This window comes from Natator depressus, chromosome 1 (assembly GCF_965152275.1).
Source record: "Natator depressus isolate rNatDep1 chromosome 1, rNatDep2.hap1, whole genome shotgun sequence".
NCBI lineage: Eukaryota > Metazoa > Chordata > Testudines > Cheloniidae > Natator > Natator depressus.
In genome coordinates, this window is record NC_134234.1 from 223,752,168 (window position 1) to 223,777,314 (window position 25,147).

At 39.6% G+C, this 25,147-nt stretch overlaps 1 protein-coding gene across 1 annotated transcript in view; it reads right to left on the reverse strand.

The window, feature by feature from the left end:
* ATXN10 (ataxin 10) overlaps positions 1 to 25,147 on the reverse strand; it is a 160,489-nt gene that overhangs the window by 84,270 nt on the left and 51,072 nt on the right. Inside the window, exons 4-6 of the mRNA XM_074936421.1 lie at positions 23,671 to 23,767; positions 20,229 to 20,393; positions 288 to 368 (exon numbers count right to left, since the gene is read on the reverse strand). Of these exons, the coding sequence (XP_074792522.1) occupies positions 288 to 368; positions 20,229 to 20,393; positions 23,671 to 23,767 (343 nt within the window). The remainder of the gene's footprint in view (positions 1 to 287; positions 369 to 20,228; positions 20,394 to 23,670; positions 23,768 to 25,147) is intronic.

The following is a 25,147-nucleotide window of genomic DNA, read 5'->3' on the forward strand; positions in this document are numbered from 1 at the left end:
CTTATGAAATCAAGGCACAAGCATGAAACCTTGCCTTTAATTTTTTTTTTTTTGTATTTCTTTATTGAGTAATGGCGCCAACCTGGATTCTGCAACCCTACATAAATCACTGCCAGTTGTGGCTAAGCTGTAATGTTAACCAACCAATTTAAAACCATTACTGACATAGAAACATGTATTTAGAGATGATGTGCCAGCTACGAAACCACACAGTTTTTCAAACATGTGAACAGGATACTGTATATGGAATGCTAAATACTAAAAGCCACATTGGTTTTTGGGGTTACCTTTCTTGATTGCTCAGTTTGGCATACATGACTTTTACCAGCTCTGGACATTTCAGCAAATGGTCTGTAACAATCAAGAACCTAAAGAATAGAAGAAAAAAGCATTACTGGTTTTACAGTGAAAATGTAGTTATTTCACATTTACTCTATACCTGTTTATATTACTCTTTTGGATGTTTGTAATTTTAATTAGTACATGGCTCCTTTCATGTTACTAGTGCTACCTGCTAACTGATACAAAGAGTCAACACACCTAATTATTCATGTTCTAAATACATCTTCCACTAAGTACAGACCAATCTGCATCAATGCAACTCAGATTTACTCAACAATTGAAGGAAAGCTGGACAAGTCTTTTTCCAGTTATAGAAAAGAAAAATCTTACCATAGTTCAAGTAATAAAACATCAAACCAAGTCTTTATAGACCTCAGCAAAAAGCCAAGAATGAAAATTGTTATACCATTCATCTCAGAAGCTAAGCTTCTAAACCTAACAAATAATCAAGAGAATTGTGCTACTTAATTCTTTTTTCTCTTAAAAAATTCTAATGACTCAAACAAAGGGACACTGATTTTTTCATACATGAAGGAGTAAAATACTAGTCTCAGGTTACCAAGAAAACATCTTTGTTGTATAACAAGATCCTAAACCAATATTAGAAACTAACTTTTGGAAACTGCCAAGCAGTGACTTACAGGTACAGTTATCTTTGTACTAATGCCCACATTACCAAACTGACTTTCTAAGCCTTACCTGAACCAGTAACTCATCCAGTGTAATGTGTACCAACTATACGGTAAAATGGTGACCTCAATAAATTCACCATATTCACTATCAAGTTACTTGGCTCTGCAAACACACTAGTTGAACATGTTTATTTTCATATCAAATTTCTAGCAGCACTGACAGCATGCTACATATATATTTAAACATGCAGCATTATATACTTACTGTAAATAGAGTACATTTTATTCAACCCTTGATTACAAATCCAAAATAATTAGACTGAGTCATATGACAAACACAGGATATCTTGAAGACCACAAGATGGACTATTGAAAAAGGCAGCCAACTCCCTCTCCTCCCAACTCTCCCTGCTCCACTTTACATAAAAGTTGCAGGGGTGATCCACAGCAGCTTGTGTATTCAATACATAGGTGCCCTGGAAAACATATGGAACTGCTCCAGCCTTAATAAAAAGTCTGTTTGGAATACAAAAACTCAACCAAATCCGGAGCAACCAAAGAGTACAAGGTCCCATGACATCTATGGGCTTTACAACCCATGAGCACATATTCTATTTACTGAGGAATGTGATTTTTTTTTTTGGGGGGGGGGGGGGGGAGAGCCACATTTTATAATGGAATGGTTTTTATTATTATTTGTGCATATAATGGAGGAAAACAGTACCACTGTAGGTAAACACAAGATTTAAAATGTTGGGAGGTTTTTTTTTTTTTTTTTTTATAATGTCCGTTTGCACAGGACTTTTTCAACAGCAAGCTGGAATTAGTAGACTTTCGGGCCCTTGAACCTTATTGCTCCACACAGTCAATACTGCAAGGGACATTTCTAGCCTGGGATAGCAGAGAATGACATAATTGTGAGGGTCTGATATCTTCATCAATCAACATGATGACATGCTGGTGCCATGATATTCAATGGGAGTTCTTTCCATGGCCCCAGAGACAACTAGTAATGGTAAGAAAGCTATCTATTGCTTAAACTTTTTGCTGTAGCTGCACTTAAAAACCACACAGGACCAGAAGTGATGGTAAACAAATCTGGGACCTCAAAAGAAGAAAGCACAATAGATAGAAGTATTATGTACAGAAGACGCTATCCTGCAGTTTAACAAATGACAGATTTTTATGATAATACAATCATGATATATTTTGTAAATATGCATTAATAATTATGTATAAGTGCTGATCATATGCATGGCTATAGTAAATCTCTACACAATAATGGAATAATTTACATGGTTTTAGTACACAACTCCCACTGACCAAAATTGAAGTCTTGCACCTAAATCCCCATTATGCATATGCACACCACTATGACTGACTGCACCTCTGTAATCACACCCTACATACTATTGTAATAATCTTTGTACAAAATATGTCTTGTGAAGTATCATTGAAAACTAATATCTTGTTGGTCAATAACATCTTGATGAAGTGTGTGTAGCAACATCATATGTAAAGTTACAAAGCTGAAATTAGGTCTGAAGTGTGTTCACCACACAAGTCTGGGAAAACCAGATTTTCAAAGACAAAGGACAACCTGACACCTCTAGCTAGGTCAAAGTTGATTGCTGGGAACATGTAAGAATTTCACCTTGAACCCAGTGTAGTCTGTTTTAATGCTTTATACTTGTACCCATTTAAAACCTCTCTTTGTAATTAGACTTGTTTTATTCTTTAATCAAAACTAATCTGGTGTTGTAAACTGAGCGGGTAACTAGGGTAGCAAACTGTTGTATACTGATCTCCTTAGAAGAGCGATGGACCTACTATATCTGAACTGTGCAGTAGAAGGCTTGACAGTGCAGAACACATGGGTTTTTTTGCGGGGGGGGGGGGGGATGTGGGGGTGAGGAGGAAATTCAAGACTTAGGAGTGTGTTGGGTCACCCTGCAAATAGTAACCTAGGCTGCTGGAACCCAGAGTGTGGCTACCGTGCTGCTGACAGCCTTTTGGGGTCAGAGTTGCTGAACCAGGGTTGTGGCTATACACAGTCACTCAGAGTGTGACCTGCATACTGGCAAGCTATTTGTGAATGACCCATGTGGGAACTACAGCAGCAAAACATTGTGAGGCATCCCAAGTTGCAAGGCAAAGGTGACAGGCCCTCACTGGTCTCGACTGGACCCCAGAATATCAACCACAGAGGTATATTTTCCTCAGTCCATACATGGTTCCCAAATTGTAAACTCCCAAGAAATTTAAGTAACCAACAAAACCTGAAACACATGGACAAGCAAGAAATCCATTTTCAGACTTTCTGAATAGCAACATCAGGACCAAAGGATTTGCATTTTAATAGCTCACAATACACCAAAATAGGACTGTCTTATTCTGATGATTAAGAAATCCACAAAACAGTAGCTGAATTTGCTTTTATGAAAATGTACTTCCCACAGTTTGTTTTAGCCTCATGTGAAAATCTCTTCCACCAGTGGGATACAACAAAATTGCACTCGAGGAAATATGTTTTATGTTCAGATTTTCAATTCTGCAGTTAAAGGTTAAATCCACACTTGTAGGCTTTTCAGTTTATAATTCTGCAGGGCAATTTGCTTGGATTTTTGTCGTATACTTAAAATCTGCTAGTACTTGAGGCCTGTCTACACAATGCACCAGCAAAGCACACTAGAGGACTATGATTTGTAGTGCTCTCTAATATGCTGTGGTCTAACTCCCCTGTGTAGACCCTGCTGGCATACTCTAAAAGGTATCTAGTTCACACTGATGTAGTCCTGTTTCAAACAGGACTGACTGAATTAACACACTCTACGTACCTTTTAGAGCATGCCAGCAGGATCTAAATGGGGCAATTAGAGCAGTATGTTAGTGTACTGTACAAATCACACTCCTCTGGCATGCTTTGCCGTGCTGTGTAGACAAACCCCTACAGGGCTGAAAAGAAATCACACTCCTAATGTGCATTAATCAATAAAGTATAAGCATTCCAACTTTGTACAGGTCCACTCTCCCCTCGATGCATGCTAGTCCTCTATACATTGCTAGGAGACTAGAGGCCTAAAGAGCAAAGTACAAAGATGCACAGTCCATATTTTGGACCTTTCTGGAATAAGTTTCAGAAAGTGGTTTTACGGATTCAGCTGATAAATATGGACTTAGCAGTTCTGTTTGTCTTTCTTGATCCCAAAAGTTAAAATTTTCATTCATATCCCCAGATATCTCCACCACCACATTTAGGTTCTTTCTCCTCTTCCCTGTCCTCCCACATTGCCATTAACTCATATAGAGTACATATAAAAATACTGGAGTGCTAACATACTTGAAGCACACAACACCGAAAGAGGTATTGGGATGAGGAGGAAGAGAGGCATCCACAAAGGCACATGGAAATGCCTTTACGCTGCTGCTATGGCTGGAGATTTTGGTGGTAGTGAAACAGGAAAAAAGGAATAAAAGTTAAGATGTAAAGACTCGCCACTCTTCTGTTTTGTAGTCTTAAAAAAAGAGCCCACAAGCCTCCCCCCAACGCAGTTTAAAATAAAAAGGTGTTTGTTTATGACTTGCTAACTGAATATCAGGCATTTCAGATGCACGCACTGTGCTTCAGAAAGGTTTAATTGTGCTCAGAGCCCAACAGCAGAACCACTGGGATAAACTGGTGACCACTGCAATTTAGTAAAGGAAATGGTGAAAATTATAGTTATATAACCAGAATACAGCAACAAATGAATAGTGTTAAATATGCCAGTTTCCTGGGCTGTCTTTAGATTAAGTGTTTGGCTAATATCCTAAAAAACTCAAGTTCTCACAAGGTGATAAACATAGGAGATGTTCTGTTCAAACTCTTACAATAGCACAAGGGATATATTGTACCAAACTAAGTTTGAGAGGTAGCCAAGATGAAATGGTATAAGCCACATTTATGCCCAGTATATGCTAAACATGCCAGATGAGCAATGAGTTTGGTCCAACCAAAGCTGGGTGTAAGCAATGAACTTTATCATAAAATGTAGCGCTCCAGATTTAAGTCAATTTGTATTCATTAGCAACCCTACAGAGCAATGTCTTGCACGTCAGAAAATGGAATGATGGTGATCCTCTTCTTACCACTCTATATTAAATGTTTCATCTTCAAAAGAAGACTTCAGTGAGAATACATCACATTATTTGTATCATTGCAATTCAAACCAAAATACTTAGGAATGGAATAGTAATTTTTTCCATAGTTTACTATGTGTTTGAAATCTAGCATTTGGACTGACAGGGTAGACCATCCAAAGTTTGAAGAGATGGAGTTCATAAATTCTCTTCCTCTGTCCAATCTAAATCTCCAACCACTAATGAAACCAAAAAACATAGTGCCTCACTCGCAACTCTTAATAGGATTTTCAAAATCCTTTTAAAATTATACCCTTTGCGCAAAGACGTTTGAGGAACAAAAGTATTCGTTGGCTTTGCATCAGACTAATACAATCTATTTTTTAAAAATCAATTTACAGAATGAAGTTATTTAATGGCAAATTAAATAAATGTGCCCTCACACAACCTTCTAGACCAGATACTCCACCCCACCCATCAAGGTACTTCTCACTTACCAAAAGCACAGGGGAAAAATATTAGTGTGCTAGTGTATACACAATACCTTGCAGTACTATAATCTTGAGGTAACACAGGCAGAGATCACAATAGCACACATAATATCTGTTCCTCAGAGAGGGATCTTCATAAGAAACATAACGCCTTGAATAATCTTTTAAGTCTAGAAGACAAAAGTTCAGATTAACTTTTATATTTGTTTTGGTTCTGCTGCTGAATCACAGAGTTTGTCTTTACAGTTGGAGAGAGGGTCACACGCTTTGTCGCTTCTGTAGACTGAGCTCATTACACACACCAGGGGCTCATTGCATTCCTGCACTTCCCCCCTCTCCCCCCCGATGTGAACTACCCTTCCAGGCCCCTCTATTTCAGGGACTCCCTGAACCCCTACCCCACCCTCATGCCAGGTGCTCTATTTGTCCATGTCATGCTCTGTGCCCCTCAATTTCCCTTGTGACTGCTCCTGTCTAAGCCTACCTGTGTCTAGAAAGGCGCATACTTTTCAGTAGGCCAAAATTCCCAAGCACACCAACGGCTTCTTGCATCTCTCAATTCCCTTCCATCCCCAGCTTCTTATGTGTTAACCTCCCCTCCACTCTTCCATCCTCCTCTGGGACCACAAGAAGGGTGTTATATGGGCATGTATTAATGGCTGTCATCCATTGGTTCTGCAATCTACAGACAATTATAGACCTGGTCAAAGCTGTGGACTTTGATAACCAGACATGAGGGGCTCTACATGTCTCCCATTTTCCTCTTGAGGTTTTCACTAAAAAATTAGCAGGATTCTGCCAACTGATGCACAGAACATTTACTGAAATTTTGGAACTGATCAGATGTGGTTTTCAAAAGTTGTCATGTACATCCCACACAGAGAAATACCATCAAGAGAAGTGGAAGGCTTCAAACAGTTATCTATACTTGACATTTTTTGGAAAGAATTTGTTAGGTTAGCCTAAACACATTTACCATGAGTACCTGAAATAATTGTTGCTGGTATAGGTTTAAGGGAAGTAAATGTAAACCCCATATTTAAAGAGATATTTGTGGAATTACTCTAAAATTTCTGGAGATCTACCCCCCACCACCCCCTTTTACTACCATATTTTTCACTCATCTCATAGTGGTTTTCGGATACCTAAATAGCACACAAAATGATCTGGCTTGTGACCTGTTCTCTCCTCAAGGAAGAAGCATAACATGATCAGCATTGGAAGAAGCAGAAAGGGAAAGGTTCAGACTACTAATTACGACAAATTTCTTCTCACATAATTACTAGAACATGGAACAGCCACTAGACATTATGAGAGTGCTAAAACTTAAATTCATTCATGCCAAGATGGAAATTCTGCATACTTTAAAAAAATTACAAAATCGAATGAAGAATTCCTGGTCAACCTTCTTATAAACGTATCAGATGGACCAATGGCTCTTGCTATCCATAAACTGTATGTTTGTATGTATATCTTGAGTTCTGGCCTGCTCTTTCCCTACCGTGCTAGACCACCACCAAAAATCAGCATATTCTCAGTGACTGACCAGGGTCACTGCTTTTTGATTTAACATCTGAATTTGATAGGAACCAGAAGGAGCTTCTTAGTACATCCAAATTGGGAACAACATTATTCTCAACTGGAGAATTTCCATGAGGTGTCACATCCGAACCTCAAATATCTGTGGAAAGAGGAATGTTCCCCTCTCACTTTTCACAAGAAATGATACAATAAAAGAGGTGAAACAAGACAATGCAAGATCCAGCTGTGCACCTTGATTTATTGGAGAAAGGTTTTCTAAAATTGCTCTTGAATACCAGGGCAATCCTACTGCAAATAATAAGTAACTGTTATAGCACTACAACTAACTAAATGTTTTCCAATGGTCAGTAGCACTTAAACCCTCAGTTGCCTTTGGAACCTGCAGCCTGTGATAGCATGCCAACTTTCCAGGAATTAGACACAAAATTGTTCTCTGGAGAGTACAAGCCTAATAGAGGGAAGAGAAAGAAATACTCTAATTTGTCAGAGAAGAGACTAACTGCCAGTTCACAAAAAAAGACAGGAATGGTAAAATTTTCTGATTTATATACTACATGCATACTATATAAGGCACGAGATTCAGCACTCTACTGCACAGCTCTCCCTTAGTCTGCCTCAACGGGTTAGAGGCCTGCCCACAGCAGTCGTGCTTTCTGCCCATGCTTATTTCCATGGGCTAGGACTAAATAACTCCAGGAAAATGGGGAAGGGGAGCCCCACAACCTAATCTTTAAACTCACCATTGAACTGTGGTTTAAAAGAGAGAGTGGATGTTCAAAAAATCCTTACTTTCAGTGCCAGACAGCTGACCACACTTTCACATATTTTTTTCCAGAAAGGCCAAGAAGTGCACTACGCCTTTCCATTTAAAAAAAAAAAAGGAGAATTTCTGTTCTTTGCCCTTCACCGTCAAAAATGCAATCCCCACACTTGAAAAACAGACATATTCCCTCCCCGCCCCAACACACACACACACACAAAGTGATTGTATGAACTGTGCTCCCATCTCTAATGGAACCACCAAAGCATTTATAGAATAAACAACTTTTAGAATACACATTGGTCTTCGTCAGGATGAATTATAATGTAATTCTGTACTACTTTTTCCTAATTATTTTAAAAACACATATGTATGCAGGTTCAAGATTTTAAAATCAATCTCATATGGCATCCTATGGTGGTTTCTTCTACATATAGTAGCTTCCCAGCTGCATAACACATTTTTCTGCTGTTGATTACTACAAGCCAAAAGAAGAAGAAAAACAATCTGATTTCTTAAAGACGCTTCAATTTTCCAGAGCCTAAGGCATGGCTTTCTGAGCTGTTTGCATGTAAAGAAGAGTTTAAAAGGAAAAACAACTCTAGCAAGTCCATTTGTTGTACTCTGCACTGACTTGAAGCACTAACTCTTACTCATGACTTCTCTTCTCCCCTGCCCAGAGAGGAAGAAGAGTGTGCTACAAAGTAGAAGGTTTCAGAGTAACAGCCGTGTTAGTCTGTATTCGCAAAAAGAAAAGGAGTACTTGTGGCACCCATCCGATGAAGTGAGCTGTAGCTCACGAAAGCTTATGATCAAATAAATTGGTTAGTCTCTAAGGTGCCACAAGTACTCCTTTTCTTTCTACAAAGTAGTAGGATCATATGGGTGGTGTTAGAGAGTACTTGCATCACTGAACAGTATTTCCTCCAGCTGATACAGAAATAGCACTGACTTTTTAAGGAAAATCCCATCCAGTTCCCACCTGGTGACTTTAGAGAGGTAGGGATTGTTGCAAGAAATAATCAGGAGAAAAGAGTCTTATTTTATGAAATAAATATTTCTGCTTAAAATGTGTTAAAATACATATTTGACTTGATTAATGTATAAGAGTCAAGATTTAAACGTAAGGGTATGAGTGATACCAATATACTATTAAAAATATTCAGCAAAATAAATTACACTCTACAGGGCTAGAAATATCTATTGGCCCATTCATCCAGAACAAGTGGACGAGAGAGTGGGTGGAGACAACAGGTGAAGAGGAGAAGCCATGATGTAAATCATACTGAAAGATTGAGTTGCAAGCCATCATAGTGAATAAAGGAGGAGGAAAAGAAGAAGGTAAAAGTGGGGGAAGTGGAAAAGACTGTGCTTATAGGTTTAAAACTTTCCACAGACAGGAAAGCTCATTATAGGGAACACTGGTCCCCTGGGCAACAAATCAGAGACAGGCCCTCCCACAAGGGAGCACGCACTAGGCATTAGTACTCCTCGGGGAATTCTGTGCCACTGAGCACATCCAGAATTCATGTACCATGCAGAATTCCCCACCCCTAGGCCAGAAAATACATTCTGCTGGAAAGATGCTGCAGTTACTCCTTTCGCCTACTAGGGGCCATGGTGGCACCAGAACAGAGAGTAGCCACTCCTGGGCAGGAGCAGCCCTACCTGCACACAGGGAAGGGCAAGAAGCTACCTTCCTCACAGCACGCATGAGGCACGGGATATGGGGATGGACAGCACAGGGCACATGGCGGGGGTCACAGACAGGGGTTCAGAAGAGCTACTGAGGGGTGCAGATGGGGGAGCGGGCTGAATGGGAATGGGATTACAGGGCCACATGGGGACAGGGCAGGGATTGCAGGACCATATGGGGACGGGGAGGAGGGGTGGTTGATTGGGGGTACAAGGCGACATGGAGACCGGGGGAGGGAGGTACAGAGACACATTGGGGGAGGGACTGGCTGATGGGGGGTGGAGGGTCACATGGGGATGGGGGAGAAGGTGGCTGAATGGGGGTGCAGGGACACATGGGGACAGGGGCAAATGTGCCTGACTGAATGAGAGAGGCTAGGGGTCAACCAGGGTCCACATGGTGGAGGCTCCCTAACAATCCCTCCCCACCCTCCAAAAAAAACCCTGTTGCAAAACCCTTCTCCCACGCACACCCAACAACCCTTGAAATTCACTCACGGGCTCCTTTCCAGTAATTACTTCCCTCTCTCTCAGCTCCTGTTACCCCTGACTCTCTCAAGCCTTTGCACTGCTTCTAAGGGGTGCAGGAAACACGTTTCTGTATTGTAGTTTAAATGAATTATTACTCAGAGATCTGTATTAATGTGTCTCGTAAGAAATCTATTTGTCAAAAAACATTTCCTGAATCTTTTTTGTCTATTGTTACAGACAATTACTGACTGATATTTTGAAAAAAATTACTACAAGAATTGAAATGGGCGTGATAATATTGTATTATTTTGACAAATAAAATATGCAGAATTTTAAAATATTGTGTGCAGAATTTTTAATTCCCCCAGGAGAAGGCATCAGGGAGCCTGGACTGAGAGCTCCAGACAATGGGTAAAGGGGCACCTCCCTCCACTAACACATTGCAATACAGGTATTTTAAGCCCTAGCTATCAAATAAATGTTTAAGCCCTCACACTAGATAGCAAATGCTCTTTTCAGACAGAGGACCAAGATAGAAAATACTGCTGGAAAACAAGAGCTTTTATTGTACAGCTGGGCTTTAGCAAAGAAAAGTAATAAAGATCGTATAATTCTGTTAACGCCATTCGTCAAATTGAACCAAGGAAAGTTAGGTTACTAACCTGCAACTGCAGACCTATTGCCCATGCAGATCCATACTCTTTGAAGCATAAGTATGTCCTTCAGCACCACATGTCCTGGAAAGATCCTGAAGGCAGCAACCAGTAGGGCTTTGTACAAGCTCAACTGCAGTTCCACGCATTCAGGGCCAGACTATATACACTTCAACAACATTCAACCCTGAAAGCACTCAGTTCCTTCTTATGCTTCAAAATGTCAGCCAAAGGCTATGAAGTGGGTGAGAATACTGCAATGGTCCTCACTCGGGGTCTGGTTGGGGAGCGTGGCTTAGCGGTCACAGCTGCAACCCCTGACATTCAAGGAGGTTGTGCGGAGGAGATCCCAAGCCCTCCTGCTCCACCAGGCTCCAACCCACAGCCTTTTAGGCTACCAGTAGTCTGGCAACCAGGGCTGCTTAAAGCTATCCTCCCTGGGCCCCTTCCTCTCATCCCCTTCACCTCCCCCCGGGGGTCAGCTTAGTCTAAGGCCTTCCCCTGGCGGAGAAATCCAAACCAAAAGTAATAAGAGGGAGTTACCAATGTCCAAGGTCCCCAGGATACTTTCCTCCCTGGTTGTCTCTGGGGTGGGTCCTCCCTTCCCTCACAGAGGGCACCTTTGGGCAGCTGTATCAGAGCCTTCAGGCTGCTCTGTGCTCCTAGAGCTGCCAGCTGCAGGTCTGCTCACCCCCAGCTGGCCACCCAAATGAGCTACTGTAATTCCCTGCCTTTTAATTCCTCCAGCAGATGGAGCATTTGCTGCAGGTGTGGCAGGGCAGGGCTGACTGAGCCCAAAATAATCCCATAACACCTTGTTGCCCAGTATGAGGTTTGTACACCCCATCACACATACATCTGCCCCGGCAACATTTTGGAGAACTCCAATTACAGATAGAATTGCCTCTGCAGATCACCACTCTCAGGAGACTGACCAGAAGTAGCAGATCCCAGAAAAGGAACAAGACTAAAGGACTGGTCACCACAAACAAGTACACTGTGAAACTTGTGTAGACTAGGAAAATGAGAGGCAGTTTAAAAATGCATTACCTAACAAGTTAATTCACACTATTTCAAATATCAGTTAGCACAAAGTATAGATAATGACAACATTTTAAAACGGGTTAGTTGGTTGGAGTCAACCCTAGAGTCAAGTCCCTAAAAAAGCGTACCTGTGCGGAGGTGGGTGTGGCAATTTAGCTCTTAAATTCAGAGAATGATGCTGAGTAAAGGTATGAATTAAACTCCATGTGACTTCACAGATGGCAGAAATTGAAGCATTTCTGAAGCATGCCACACAAGCAACCAGACCATTCAGTCTTGTTAATCTCACATGGTCACAGGATTGAATACAAAGTCTGATTTATACACAACACAGAGATGACTTCTTTCTTGGACTTAATTACCGCCCACCAGATACAGGTGCCACTGGAAACAATTACTGAAGAACTCATCATCCCCAAAGACAAGACCATGCAGTAAGGGACAGAGCCTCCCCAATAACTGAGGTAATACTTTGTGTCAGTGTCATCTATAGCAATGATCTAAAATACTAAAGCTCTCAATTCAAGGGAGAGCTTTCAATGCCAGTGATAGTGTTCAAAGTTCCAACACCTTGATGTGGAGTATGGATGGACTCCTTGAACTTCCAAAGGCTATTTCGATAACGTATGGCTTCAGTTTTCAGTGCAGAATGGGAATCACAGATGTCCCTGAACTGAGCCTCCTTTTCACGGAGGGAAATGTGGAAAACTGTAGAAACACCAGATGATCACAAAGAAGATGAAGAAAGGGAACAGGCAATGGTGCTAGAAGCACTGGGGAAAGAAGAGTCTCTGATTGAAACAGGGTTTCCACATTTATGGCATTTTTTTTCCCTTGCAAGTGACCTGATCCTTGCTCCTGAATGACATCTCACAGATTGGTAGCTCTCTGCCACCTTCTCCTGCCTTTTGATATTCCAGAAATCTAGGCTCTGCCTTTGAAAAAGGCGTCAAGACCCTCAAAAGAATCCTCCTAGAACTGCTAAGCAGGGTGTGATGCTGAGAGCAGGAAGAAGGCCTGATACAACAGCTTCTGCTAATGTGGAAGCACTGTAGAGGTACTGCTTGGCTAAAGGAACCTCTCCCTTCAAGAACCTCTCTCTACCAGAAGTGCATAAACTGCTCCCTACCAGAACTGCTACTGGACTAGAGTGAAAGGAAGTAACAGAAGCCAAAATCATGCCTGGAAAGAGAGGTTCCTCCCGAGCTCTACCTGAGGACTCCTCTGCCTTCCAATGTGGGGACAGAACACTGGATTCCAAAAATGTGCACAGCACTATGCCAGCAGATGGACCCATCAAATCACGGGGGGGGGGGGGGGGGGGGGATTACAAGTAGGATATGCGCTTCCCAAGCGTAGGTCAAAGGCAGAAAACCCACCAGTACTGGACTAATGGAGCAGTGGGGGAGAAAGAAAAGTTCAGGCAGTACATTAGTCACAATATTTCTCCTCTCTGTTCCTAATGGTTGATGGCATTAACTTTAAAAGTAACTTCAGCATTGTGAATATTTACCTGGGTAATTCCTTGGATGCTAATACTGATGAACACTTATGTCTGCTACACAAACACTTAGTATAAATCTATCCCGCTTTAGCCTGCCTCACACTACGTGAACCCTGCTGCGCACTAAAAGTTCCATAGTTCACTTTGATTACATTGCGCTTGGATGCTGACGAACCTTAAACATTGAGTTGGAAAACTCTTAATGCTGGGCCAATGACTAGAAACCCACAGGATGGCACCACTGTGTGGTCTCAACTGCCAGATCAGAATCGGTCAGCAGCAACCCTAAACGTGATGAGTGGTCAGCTATAGACATTTGGAATGATTTCTTTGTTGCTGATCCAACCGTTCGACCACTGGGATTTGACCTGCCATGTCACCTTTGGACTCTACTGAACAGGTTCCAAACTAGCCAAGGAATATGCACAGCCATCTTCTACACATGCGGTCTGCAAAACAACCCACTTTATCAACGTGGTCTCCGTCAGTCAATATTGTTGATGAGTGTCAATTAACCAGACTTCATGGTGGCTTTAGGGCCCTTCTTTCTGCTGATTAAGCTGCTGTCGGGTGGATTGGCAAGCACTGCAAGCACTAGAAGTAGTCGTCCACTTTGATCTACTCCCGTTAAATGCACTACGGAACTTTTAGTGCACTGCAGCAGAGTCCACACCGAACAGTTAGTGCATGGCAGGCTGCTGTGGGGTAGATTTACACCTCAGCTTGCTGTCATCTAAATGTTCATGTAGACCAACTCTATTTTAGTACTCTATAAAGAAAAAGGAAAAGGAAAAGGATGAATACAATTTATAGCTATGAACAAATTGTTATTAAGAAAAGGAGGAAACATTTCCAGTACCAAAAATCAGCATTTGGCAGAGCAAAGAGCTAACATGAGAGGAACGAGTATAGATATTATTCACGTGCTGAACAGCAAGTTTCAAATTGCTTTGGACACTCAGATTAAAAGACTGCATTTCAACAAGGTATGCAGGAATTATGTTAACATTAAGAACATTTTTAATTCAATTCTTTACAAAACAGGCAGCCATCATAACTTCTTGAAGAAAAGTCTACCATTTTAGTGAGCCCAAATATAACATTACAGTTGCTTTAAAAAGTTGCTGTGCAATGCGGTAGCCGTGGCACAGAGGCCTGAACTCTTTATTGCAAAGCACTGGCTCTACCGCCAATACCGCGGCTATGTAAATTCGTTTAAGCAATTTTAGTGGTATGTGCTAGTGAGAGTCCAAGTACAGCCCCACATTTTGAATGAACTGCTGACAAAATATTTTTTCAATGTTCCTGCCAAAGAAGCATTACAACAACTCAGCTTTGAGTTAATGAAAACAGAGACAAAAATCTTTGCACTCCTACCTGGCTGCATCTACTGCGTATTTATTTACTACATGGGGAAAGTGGCTTAGTCCTTAGATGTGAAAAATGTTTCTTGGTAATGAATCAAACATGAGCCTGGATCAAAAAATTAAATGTAATAATAAAACTGAGACCGAGGCTACAAACGCAATACACAATCATCTTAAGTTATTGTCAGCGTATCCTGGAGCCAATAAAGACAGCATCTGTCTTTCACACATTGAATTGCAGAAAACTGCAGCTCACTTAGTATCTGAGAAACAGTCATATCAACAAGAATGTTTCAGATACAGAAAACTTTTATGGGAGAAAGAGCTGTTTATCATCAATGTAAAATGTTATGAACGCTTAAACTATTCCAAAGCTATGCTAAGTGACAGCATAGACTGCACATCAGGACCAACACTGAAGCAATTATTAAATTTCACTTATGGCTAGCTGCTTTTTAAATCAGAAATATACTTTGATGTCCCAACAAAATAAGAAAGAGAGAGAGAGAGAAAAAGAAAGAAAGAAAGAATTTCTGTTTTCCCTATAATCTTCATTCACAGTGAGCCACAAGGACAAACCAAGAAACAAACACAATTCAAAGTACAGCTATTATGTTATATTACTCTAACAAAATATTAGGATATTAGGCATTCCTTGTATATGCAAGGAAAAATATACCCTGAAGTTTGACACTGAAGCAACCTAGTTAACCAAAAATTCAGCCGGAGTTCAAAATTATGTTTTTGTCCATTCCATATAAACTTGAGTGCAGAGCTACAAAGCGATTGAAGAGACAGCATGAAAATGCCTGCTTCCCCCCACCGCAAATTACTTCAAAAATCAATAGTGGCAAAAAGGCACTTTGCTGCAGAAAGGGATTTTTGTTTTGATTTTTTAACTTTTGAACCTTAATCAGTAAATATATAAAAATCTGCATGGAAATACCTGACAACTTGCTAAAAGTTTAACATATTTGTTTTTCTTCTGCAATATTTAGTATTGACCAAGTACTACTCTTAGAGGTAGTACATTCTCATTATTTTTTCCATGTGAGTTAATAATATATTCTGGGCATTTTATGTGGCCTTTTCAAAAACAAAAATATAAATAAGCTAGTACATTAAGAAAAGAAAAATACAAACAAAGCTCCATTGCAACACTGAGTAGGTATTACAATGATATGAGCTGAACTGAAGACACAACTAAGTCTCTTGACATTTCTATTTAGCTTGTAGTTTAACATTTTTTAATTAAAAATGTTTGAATAATTTTTGTTCCTGTTTTTATTATATTCAATACACACATCATGCATTCATGTAATATGGTATTGCTTTTATAGTTTTCCTCTTCAAGAAACAGGGTTACCTTTTGCTTCTCCAAAAAAACACTTAACTTTCATTATGTTGAGATCAGGGCTGTCAAACGATTAAAAAGATTAATCGCCATTAATTGCAAGATTAAAAAAATAGCCATGATTAATTGCAGTTTTAATCACACTGTTAAACAATAGAATATCATTTATTTAAATATTTTTGGTGTTGGAAGGGAAGAGAGTGTGTGTCTGTGTGGTCTAAAGTTTTACATTGCACCCAAAACCAAAGCAGTTATGTAAAAAAAAAAAGAATCTACATTTGTGAGTTGCACTTTCACGGTAAAGAGATTGCTCTATAGTACTTGTATTTTTCAATTCACCTCCTACCATTTTTTAAATCTTTTACCGTTCAGATATTTATAATAAAAAATATAAAGAGCACTGTACACTTTGTATTCTGTTGTAATTGAGATCAGTATATTTGAAAATGTACAAAAACATCCAAAATGTTTATAATAAATTAAAATTGGTTTTCTATTATTTAACAGTGTGATTAAAACGGCAATTAATCTCAACTAATTTTTTAATTTAGTTAATTTATTTTGCATTAATCACTTGAGTTAACTGCAATTAATTGACAGCCCTAGTTGAGAGAGACAGTTTATCACAACTATTTTCTTGACCTTCAGTATTAATAAGGAAGATCACATTTCTACCATGAAAACAGTAGAGCTGATTGAAAAACAGAATTTCCATCCCACAGGAAATTGCAATATTTTGACATTTGTATTCATCGCAAATCATGTTTGAAAAGACAAAATATCAAAACTATTTGTGGAACAAAATGTTCTAGAAAAAAGTTTGATTCAGAAATGTTGAAACATTTCAGGTATTAATTTCTGCATCTTCCTGAGGGACCGTACCATCATAGCACTTGTATTTCTGCTCCCTCATTCCTCTGTTCTCTCCTCTGGTCCCAGTTCCCTAACTGGACTACATCTGTCTGTCTCTTCCCACAGAAAATTTTAGATTTCAATGAAACGCTACTTTCTGACAAAAGCGTGTGGAGCGTTTCAGTTTGGGTTTTCTTGAACCAGCGCTAACAGATTAATGCTCTAATTTTAGACTATATAATTCTTGGGCTGCATAGTTTCAAAACCTTTTGGATAGATGGAGATTTGAAAAACTGGGGGCTTATCCAAGGTTGCTTTCCAGATTCCCCAACTTTGAACATTTTAAACAGAATGCCAGCCAACTTGTAAAAGGCGAGCCAGCTTTGAAGAGGCTATGTTTCATCAACAGTCCCCTTAAAGGCAGCTGGTAATTGCAAGTTATCTAACATTCTTTTGAGTTCCCTCCAGGTGAGGAGTTAAGTTTTTCAAGACTGAACTTAATGAATCAGAAATCAGTCCTGCTCAGCTACAGCTACAAAGAAAATTCATTTACTCTTAAAGGAGTTTTCGATCCCAAGTCCTTGTCAAGAAGTAAAAGCCTTTCTACATTGTATTTATGAAGCTGCCTTCGGGTATAACAAAATCATAACTACTCACTATGACAATATGCAGACATTAGCCTATGCGCAATGCATGCTACCAACAGAAGTGAACATGTGTCTGCCAGAACAGCGACAGTGAAACGTTTGAATCTGGTTCATAATAGCAGCAGCATAACCATTGAAGTGAAATACATATAATTTGCTTTTCAGCGTTTGATTTTCTTGAAAACCACACTACTTTCTTCCCACTGAATTTTACTGATATGTAAATGTTGATGGGTGTGACCAAGCTGTCACAGTGGAAATAATAGTAACAGAAGTCTAGCATTGTCGCTTGGCTCCTAAATTCCTAATAATAATATCGGAACAATTTGTAAATGAGCAAAATGCCATCATAACAGATAGCTGGGAATTATTAAGTGCAACCAAGTGTATTTATAGATAGGCTTTCCAACTGTCTACATGAGTGTCCTGAGTTTGCATACATGTGATCAAGGAGATGTGATTTACTGAATGTGACACCTTCTATATTCTGAAAGGGGCGGGGGGGGGGAAAGCAAACATTCTGCAAGTGCCTTATTATGGATATTGGATTAACCACTTCTGCCTACTATTTCCCCTTCTATCCTCATCTGATGACCTTGTAAAATATTTTGCTCCCTACTCATTTGAAGGTTATTCTGACGAAAGACTGTTTATACTGCTTTCCTTCCACAGCAATTTTGGATTCCCACAGTCACACGACTTAAAGGTCTTCATTAATGAAGCAGAAGTCAACAGAATGAGCCTACAGTGAGCAAACAAATAGATAGTCCAGTGTTTATTTTGCTGCTTTATGTATTCTATAATTACTTTCCCAATAAAAAGACTCAAATAGAAATCTGGTTGCCTGACTCTCAAGCTTTAAGTTTGCTGTTTGGAAACTGTCTATGCCCTAAGTAAATTGACCCGGTTATGAGCCTACCCACAAACAATATTTTAAATAAAATTGGAACAAAACCAATCTATTAAATGACATTTGCTTTTCCTTTAGTCATTCTAAATCCTTTTGGAGGATTTTCCAAATATCCAGTAGGACCTTACTATCTCTTCCAAATTACAACATTTATATCAAACATAGAAGTTAAATTTTGACTTTAGACATAACCTTAAAAATAATGAACTACAAAATCGGCAAAAATATTTTTGTTTTCACTATTGAGTATTTTTTCTCCAAACACCCCCATATTTAAATAAAACTGGAGGTGACAGGATAATCTGGCCCTTAAACGAACTAGTTCTCAGTGGTCAGCTCCCCAAATGGCCCTTTAAGGGGTTGAAAAGTTCAGTTTGAGGACCTAAGGGGCATGTGGAGAGAGAAGAAGCGGTCCCAGGAACGAAGTTGGAAGTTGTGTCACTTTATCTTTAAGAGCCCGGGGGCTAGGTGCCTTGCAGAGAGGGCAGGGCAAGGCTCCCCTCTCCCCACAATGGGGAATGAGCTGGGAAAAGAGGATCAGCATAAATGCTGTCTCTTCCCCCACAGCAAGGCAAATGCCTGCACACAATTCAGTGAGTGAGAAGGCTCCGGCAGGGCCCTGAGTTAGCAGGGAGAAGACAGTAGAAGAAGGAGGCTGTCTCCTGGATCCTCCCAGTCTGAGGACTAATTGAGGGGAAAGTGATCAGCTGAGGCAGGAACTAAAAAAGGCCCTACAACTGGCTAAATTATAACCCACCCCCAAGGAGTGGGGCTGGGGCTCCTGCTCTAAGGAGAGAGAGTGTGACTCTTCCATTGTTGTCTACTCTGTTCCAGGAGAAGAGCTGGGGAGAAAGGCTGTTTGAATCACAACCCTAGCTCCAGGAAAGGGGCTCTGAGGTGTTTCCTCAACCAGGACAAAGAACTGACCAGGACTCTTACAGGGACTCAAAGTAGGGTGATTTGGGGCAACTCACAAACAGTCAGCGTTTGTAGAAAACTTAATAAATGGGATCCCATGAAGTGGGTGCATATTCTTAAGCCAACCTAAGTCTGGTCATTGATTGAAAAGAACCCGAAGGGGATGCAGCAGGGCCACAAGGGGGTGTGCTGGAGAGGCTTACCCCTTGGCACCGGATTATTTGCATCCCGATGGAAAGGCTGGAGCAAGAGAGAACATGTCACAAATGCATAATTGAAAACACAGTTTATAGTAACTGTTATTAGCAAAAACATATAAAGTCGAACATGGTAAAAACACTGATTATATTGTTTAAACTAATAAAATGAAACACTCAAAATTCACAAGCATACCATCTGTGTCCTACTTTTGTTTAATTGTTGCATGTTGCATTAGAACTTTTAAGACATGCAAGAAAACTAATGTATGCAATGTTTCATTGCTACTTAATCTTACTGTCAGACCCCAAGTACCAAAATCTGTGAAAGATTATTTCCTGGCTTAGTTTCCACTTCAAAACCCAATAAGTTTCAATACATGTTTTTACAAACAGATACTCAAAGACAGAGAAGCAACAAACCAACATGCAAACGTAATGAGTTATTATATGACCCTTAACTGACTCACTAGATGTATGCTGCTAATTTTAGACTCAAATTTCTCTCTATTCCACACAAATTTGGAATGCATATCTTGTAAGTCTAAAAACAAAATGCAGAATCAGTACAAAGTTGACAAAAATGGTTGCTCGCCCTAAATGATAGAATCCTAATCAACCTAGACTTCTGAATTCAGTTACTTTGTGTCTTCAGTTTTGATTTATGTGAACCAGACTTGCATCTTAGTAGTTATCCATGCTATTTAAATAAATCAAAAATGATACATACGACCATTCAGACTCCAGTTGCTTTCTATAGACTTTTACAACAGCAAGAGCTACATTCAAGTTCTTATGCTCCAGTAGTTCTCTCACTTTCTCTGAATTAAGGCAGGTGAACAGTACCATACAAGAATAGGTAATAATTTTCTCATCGTGGTGATTGAGGCAATTCCTTTAAAAAAAAAAAAAGAAAAGAAAAAAGAAAGAAAAGAAAATTTATTGTTAAGAATCAAGCTGGAATAATGTAGCAGTGGTATTTAATAAGAAAGGAAACATGAAGAACTTCATGAACTACAGAGCCATCAGCACTGGAATGCATAAGAGGTGATGAAATAAATGGCACCTACGAAACATAACCATTTTCAAGTAATCTTAGAGATCAGATTTAAGGAAAATTGCAAAGCTAAAATTAAAATGGAGTTAAGTAAAGTTTTTTGAAAAATAATTCCTTTCACCACCAAAAGATAAAGACTTTTTAATATGAAAGAAACAATATCACAAATATTTCCTCATCTTAAGTAATATCCATTCTGCATGTTAGACCCCCAAACCAGCGAAGTGCTAAGTGCACTTGATTCCCACTAACTTCAACACAAGTCAGGGATGCCTAGACATGATAAAAAAAAAAAGAACATACCAGTAGAACCTCGGAGTTAACACTACCTCGGGACTGGAAGTTTGTAACTCTGAGGTTCTACTATAGTTATCTGCAGAAAGTTCTATCAGGAAGGATATAAAGTACTCAACACAGGGACATGTGTTGCCAATTTCCAGGATATTATTGTGACTCTTGTAATAATTAGTGTTTTTCTTAAAATTGTAGGTTCTGTATCAAGTAATTACATGAGAATCTCAGTTTTCATTTAAAAATATATATATATTTTTTCTAGCCCTCAAAGTTGTGGAGAAAAAGGTTTGAAAACGTGGCCCAAGCACACCATGACAGTTCAAACAAGAAAACAAGGATGGGTAGGGGGGAAGACATAGTTTCATGATATTTAAGCCAAACTCATGATTTTTTTTTGAGGCTTGATTCATGATTTTTGAAGCCTTGGGGCTGAAAAGGTTGAAACCTCATGCTTCAGGATTTAACTATTAGAGACGAGGATGAGACCTAATATAGAGGGCAGATTATCCCACATCTGCCTACCATGAGGTTCTTACACCTTTCTCTGAAGCACCTGGTATAGATACTGTGAATGACTGGATACTGGACTAGATGAACCTCAGGTCTGAAACAATATGGCAATTCCTATGTTCCTAAATAAGCTAATTTTTTTATTCTCCCTCTACTTTCTCTCCAAATCCATCCTGTGTAGTCTCCCGCCCTCCACTTCCCAGGTTGCTGAAGACATCTCAGAATACCTTTCTGAGAGACACCAGAAGTCTTATTTGCACTATATCAATGATGTCACAGAATGATGCATTTTAACAACTCCCATTATTTCTGACGGATTATGATGACAATGAGCAATTACGTTTTTGTGGGAGAATTTTCAAGTTTGCATAGGTTTTTTTTTGTTTGTTTTTTTAACATGTAAATGTGGGGGCTGAGAAGCCATAAAAAGGGGGCTGACTAGCTGACGAGCCAATAAATAAATCCATTATATCTCTGATATGAAACTTTGCAAGCCTGAAGAAAAAATGTTAATGGACATTACAGCTTCCTTTGTCTGCTGTTAAAGTTTTTTATGTTACCAAGCTACTGCTGTTTCAGATGAAAAACTTGGAGCACCAAACATGAAAACTTGATCATCAGTTAAAGATTTCTCTCTCAGGATCACAAAGTTTAAAGCAGAGCTGTTTCACTGCCCTTCCAGTTCCCTAGCTCAGCTCCCTGATCTGCTCTATTTCAGAGCTTCAGTCAGTCTCTCTTTCCTGCTTTAATTTCTATAAATTGCCCCTCATCCACTGTCACAATTAAACTGCCCACTCCAGTTTTCTTCTTCCAAACTATAACGGCTTACGTTTCATATGTTTGTACACATCTAACAGCTATGTGCACACAGTTTATCTCATTGCAGTTTCAGAGACTGTGGGCAGGTCTACACTACCGCTTAAGTCGATCTAACTTACATCACTCAGGAGTGTGAAAAAGACACCGGTCAGAGCAACGCACATTGCAGCAACCTAAGTGCTGTCCTCCAACTCTCCCGCCAACATAGCTTCCACCTCTCGCAGAGATGGAGTAATTATGCTGAAAACGCTCTACTGTCGCCATACAGCATCTTCATCCGATGGGCGTCAGAGACACAGCTGCACCGACACAGTTGTGCCAATGTTGCGCTTCTAGTGTAGACCTGCCCTAATTCAGTCAAAAATCAGTATCTAGGTCTAGATTTCAAGATGGAACTACTGTCAAACAAGATAAGCATGACTTAAAATCAAAACTGTAAAAACACTGTATTGCTGATGTGCACTTTTATTAAAAGCAAATTAATCCCAAAAGATATTTCAGGCCAGATCTAATGAAATACTGTAAATAAAATTTGTCATTGAACAGCTGTATGTTGTTGTAAGCTTGATCCAGGAATTTTGGCCAAATCCACTCTTTAGATATGTAGATACATATGTAAGTGTGCAATACTTCCTATGTATGTCAACAACATTCAGAGGCTTTTTTTGTTTTAACTTTCACTCACCTTTCTCCGTCCCCTCCCCCCATCAATAACTATCATGTTTATAGGTTTCAGAGTGGTAGCCATGTTAGTCTGTATCAGCAAAAACAACGAGGAGTCCTTGTGGCACCTTAGAGACTAACAAATTTATTTGGGCATAAGCTTTCGTGGGCTAAAACCCACTGTATCAGATGTATGGAGTGGAAAATACAGGAGCAGGTATAGATTCATGAAAAGATGGGATTTGCCTTACCAAATGTGAGGTCAGTCTAACTAGACAATTCAATTAACAGCAGGATACGAAGGGAGGAAAAATAACTTTTGTAGTGATAATGAGAGTGGCCCATTTCAAACAGTTGACAAGAAGGTGTGAGTAACGGTAGGGGGAAATTAGTATGGGGGAAAATTAGGTTTAGGTTTTGTAATGACCCAACCACTCCCAGTCTTCATTCAGGCCTAACAATATTCATGTGGCAGCAATTTGAAGTTGGGCAGACTTAGGTTCTCAGAAATGATTACCGCATTCCTCTCTGTAAAGATCTCTGAACAAGACCTCAGCAATTGAAGCAGATCATTTACACAGATCTTCTTCTAATGTCTTCCCAAATAAACCAGTCTACTGTCAGTTTAGAAGAAGGAGGTTTTTCAGGTCCAGACTCCTGAGGTGGAGTTACACATATACATCCGCAGGATATGGTCTCAGTGGGTCTATTCTCCCCAAAAAGTTATTTTTCAAAGCATTATGGTGCGAGTAGAGTAGCAAATATCATGTACAAAAGATCTAAATATAACCATAGGGATTACATTAGAAAAACCCATGTAAATGCTTACAAGAAAAGATCTGGGAAAGCGCACTTCCAAATGCTATTCTGGGACTCTCCATTTCCTGCTGCAAGGTTTCCAAGAAACTGGAGGCTACAACGTAAAGCTGAGGAAAAAGAACACATGTTACCAGGAAATTCAGAGAGATCTCAAAGATTAATAAACTCATGCAAATATCAGTACATATCTATACTATGAAAGCCATCCATTTCAGAAAATTGAGACAATATTTATGTAGCTCTAAAACATATTTATCATAATATTTTATATATATATATATTTCCCCCCCCATATTTGCTTTTCTTATACGGTGAATTAATTTTGTACTCAAGAATTCCATAACGCACATTATACACCCCGAAATGACAGACAATACTTTTTTCTTTTTTTTTGTTTTGGTAGAAACATTGGCTAACAATAGTATTGAATATGAACGATAGCCACTGCAGAGGAAGGGGTTGGAAAGAATGACCAATGGAAGCACAATCAAAGTAAGTTTGCTGCAGGAAGGAGCAACAGTTGCCACATTGTCTTTTCCATATTTGTGGTGGCTTTTTTCAGTATTTGATTACTGGGACTCTGCTGGCTAGTAACAGAGAAGGCCAGGGACATTCCCTGAACTGGCCATGAAACTAATTCTGAAACTGCTAGCAGGACCAGATAATATAGTTCTTGTCCCACTCCAAATTACTTCAGCCATGGGAAAATACACCAGCTCATTTCACTATGTGTGGCGCCATAAACAAGAGACAGTAAATGATGGTGGCGGTAGGGCTAATTGTATTGCCTCAAATGGAATGGAGCCCACCCTACCCTCAAATAAAACAGCAAAGTGGCCAACACCTCTGTAAACCCAAGCAGATTTTGAATGGCAAGTTGCAAAGCTGCACCACCTGTCTACAAAGTTATGGACATGTGAACAAGGCTTCAAAGGGCTGGAAGCATGTATGTCAGCCATGTAAGTGACTACAGAACTAGTCTCTGTCTGCAAGCAGCGGACAAAACTACAGGTAGCACAGAACACTGATGACCACAACAAACATACAGTAGCAAAATACCAGTATTTATTTTTAAGTTCCTTCCATCCCTTATACCAGTTACATCCCTACCCTCTCGAGAAGAGCTGGCGAAATACAGGGCATTTCCCAAAAACACTCAGGAATATGAATGGCAAGTTCAGTTCACTGTTATTCAGAAGGAAAAGTTATATTTTGTTCATAGTAACTAGACAAACTGTACTACTGCACAGCAAATCTGCTACAGGGTAAAACTAACTACCTTTATGTTGTATCATGAAACAAGGTAACAAGCTGAGGAAAGTATCATTTTAGATTATGAAAAATATATTGCAGTACGTAGACCCTCAACAAGCAACCCTTGCAAACAATCTGATTCACTCATTACCCACTTTATTTGTATGTAATGTGGCAAACTACTTCAAGATACTCAACACCTTAAGGTTTCACTTCTGGGCTATGTCTGCACT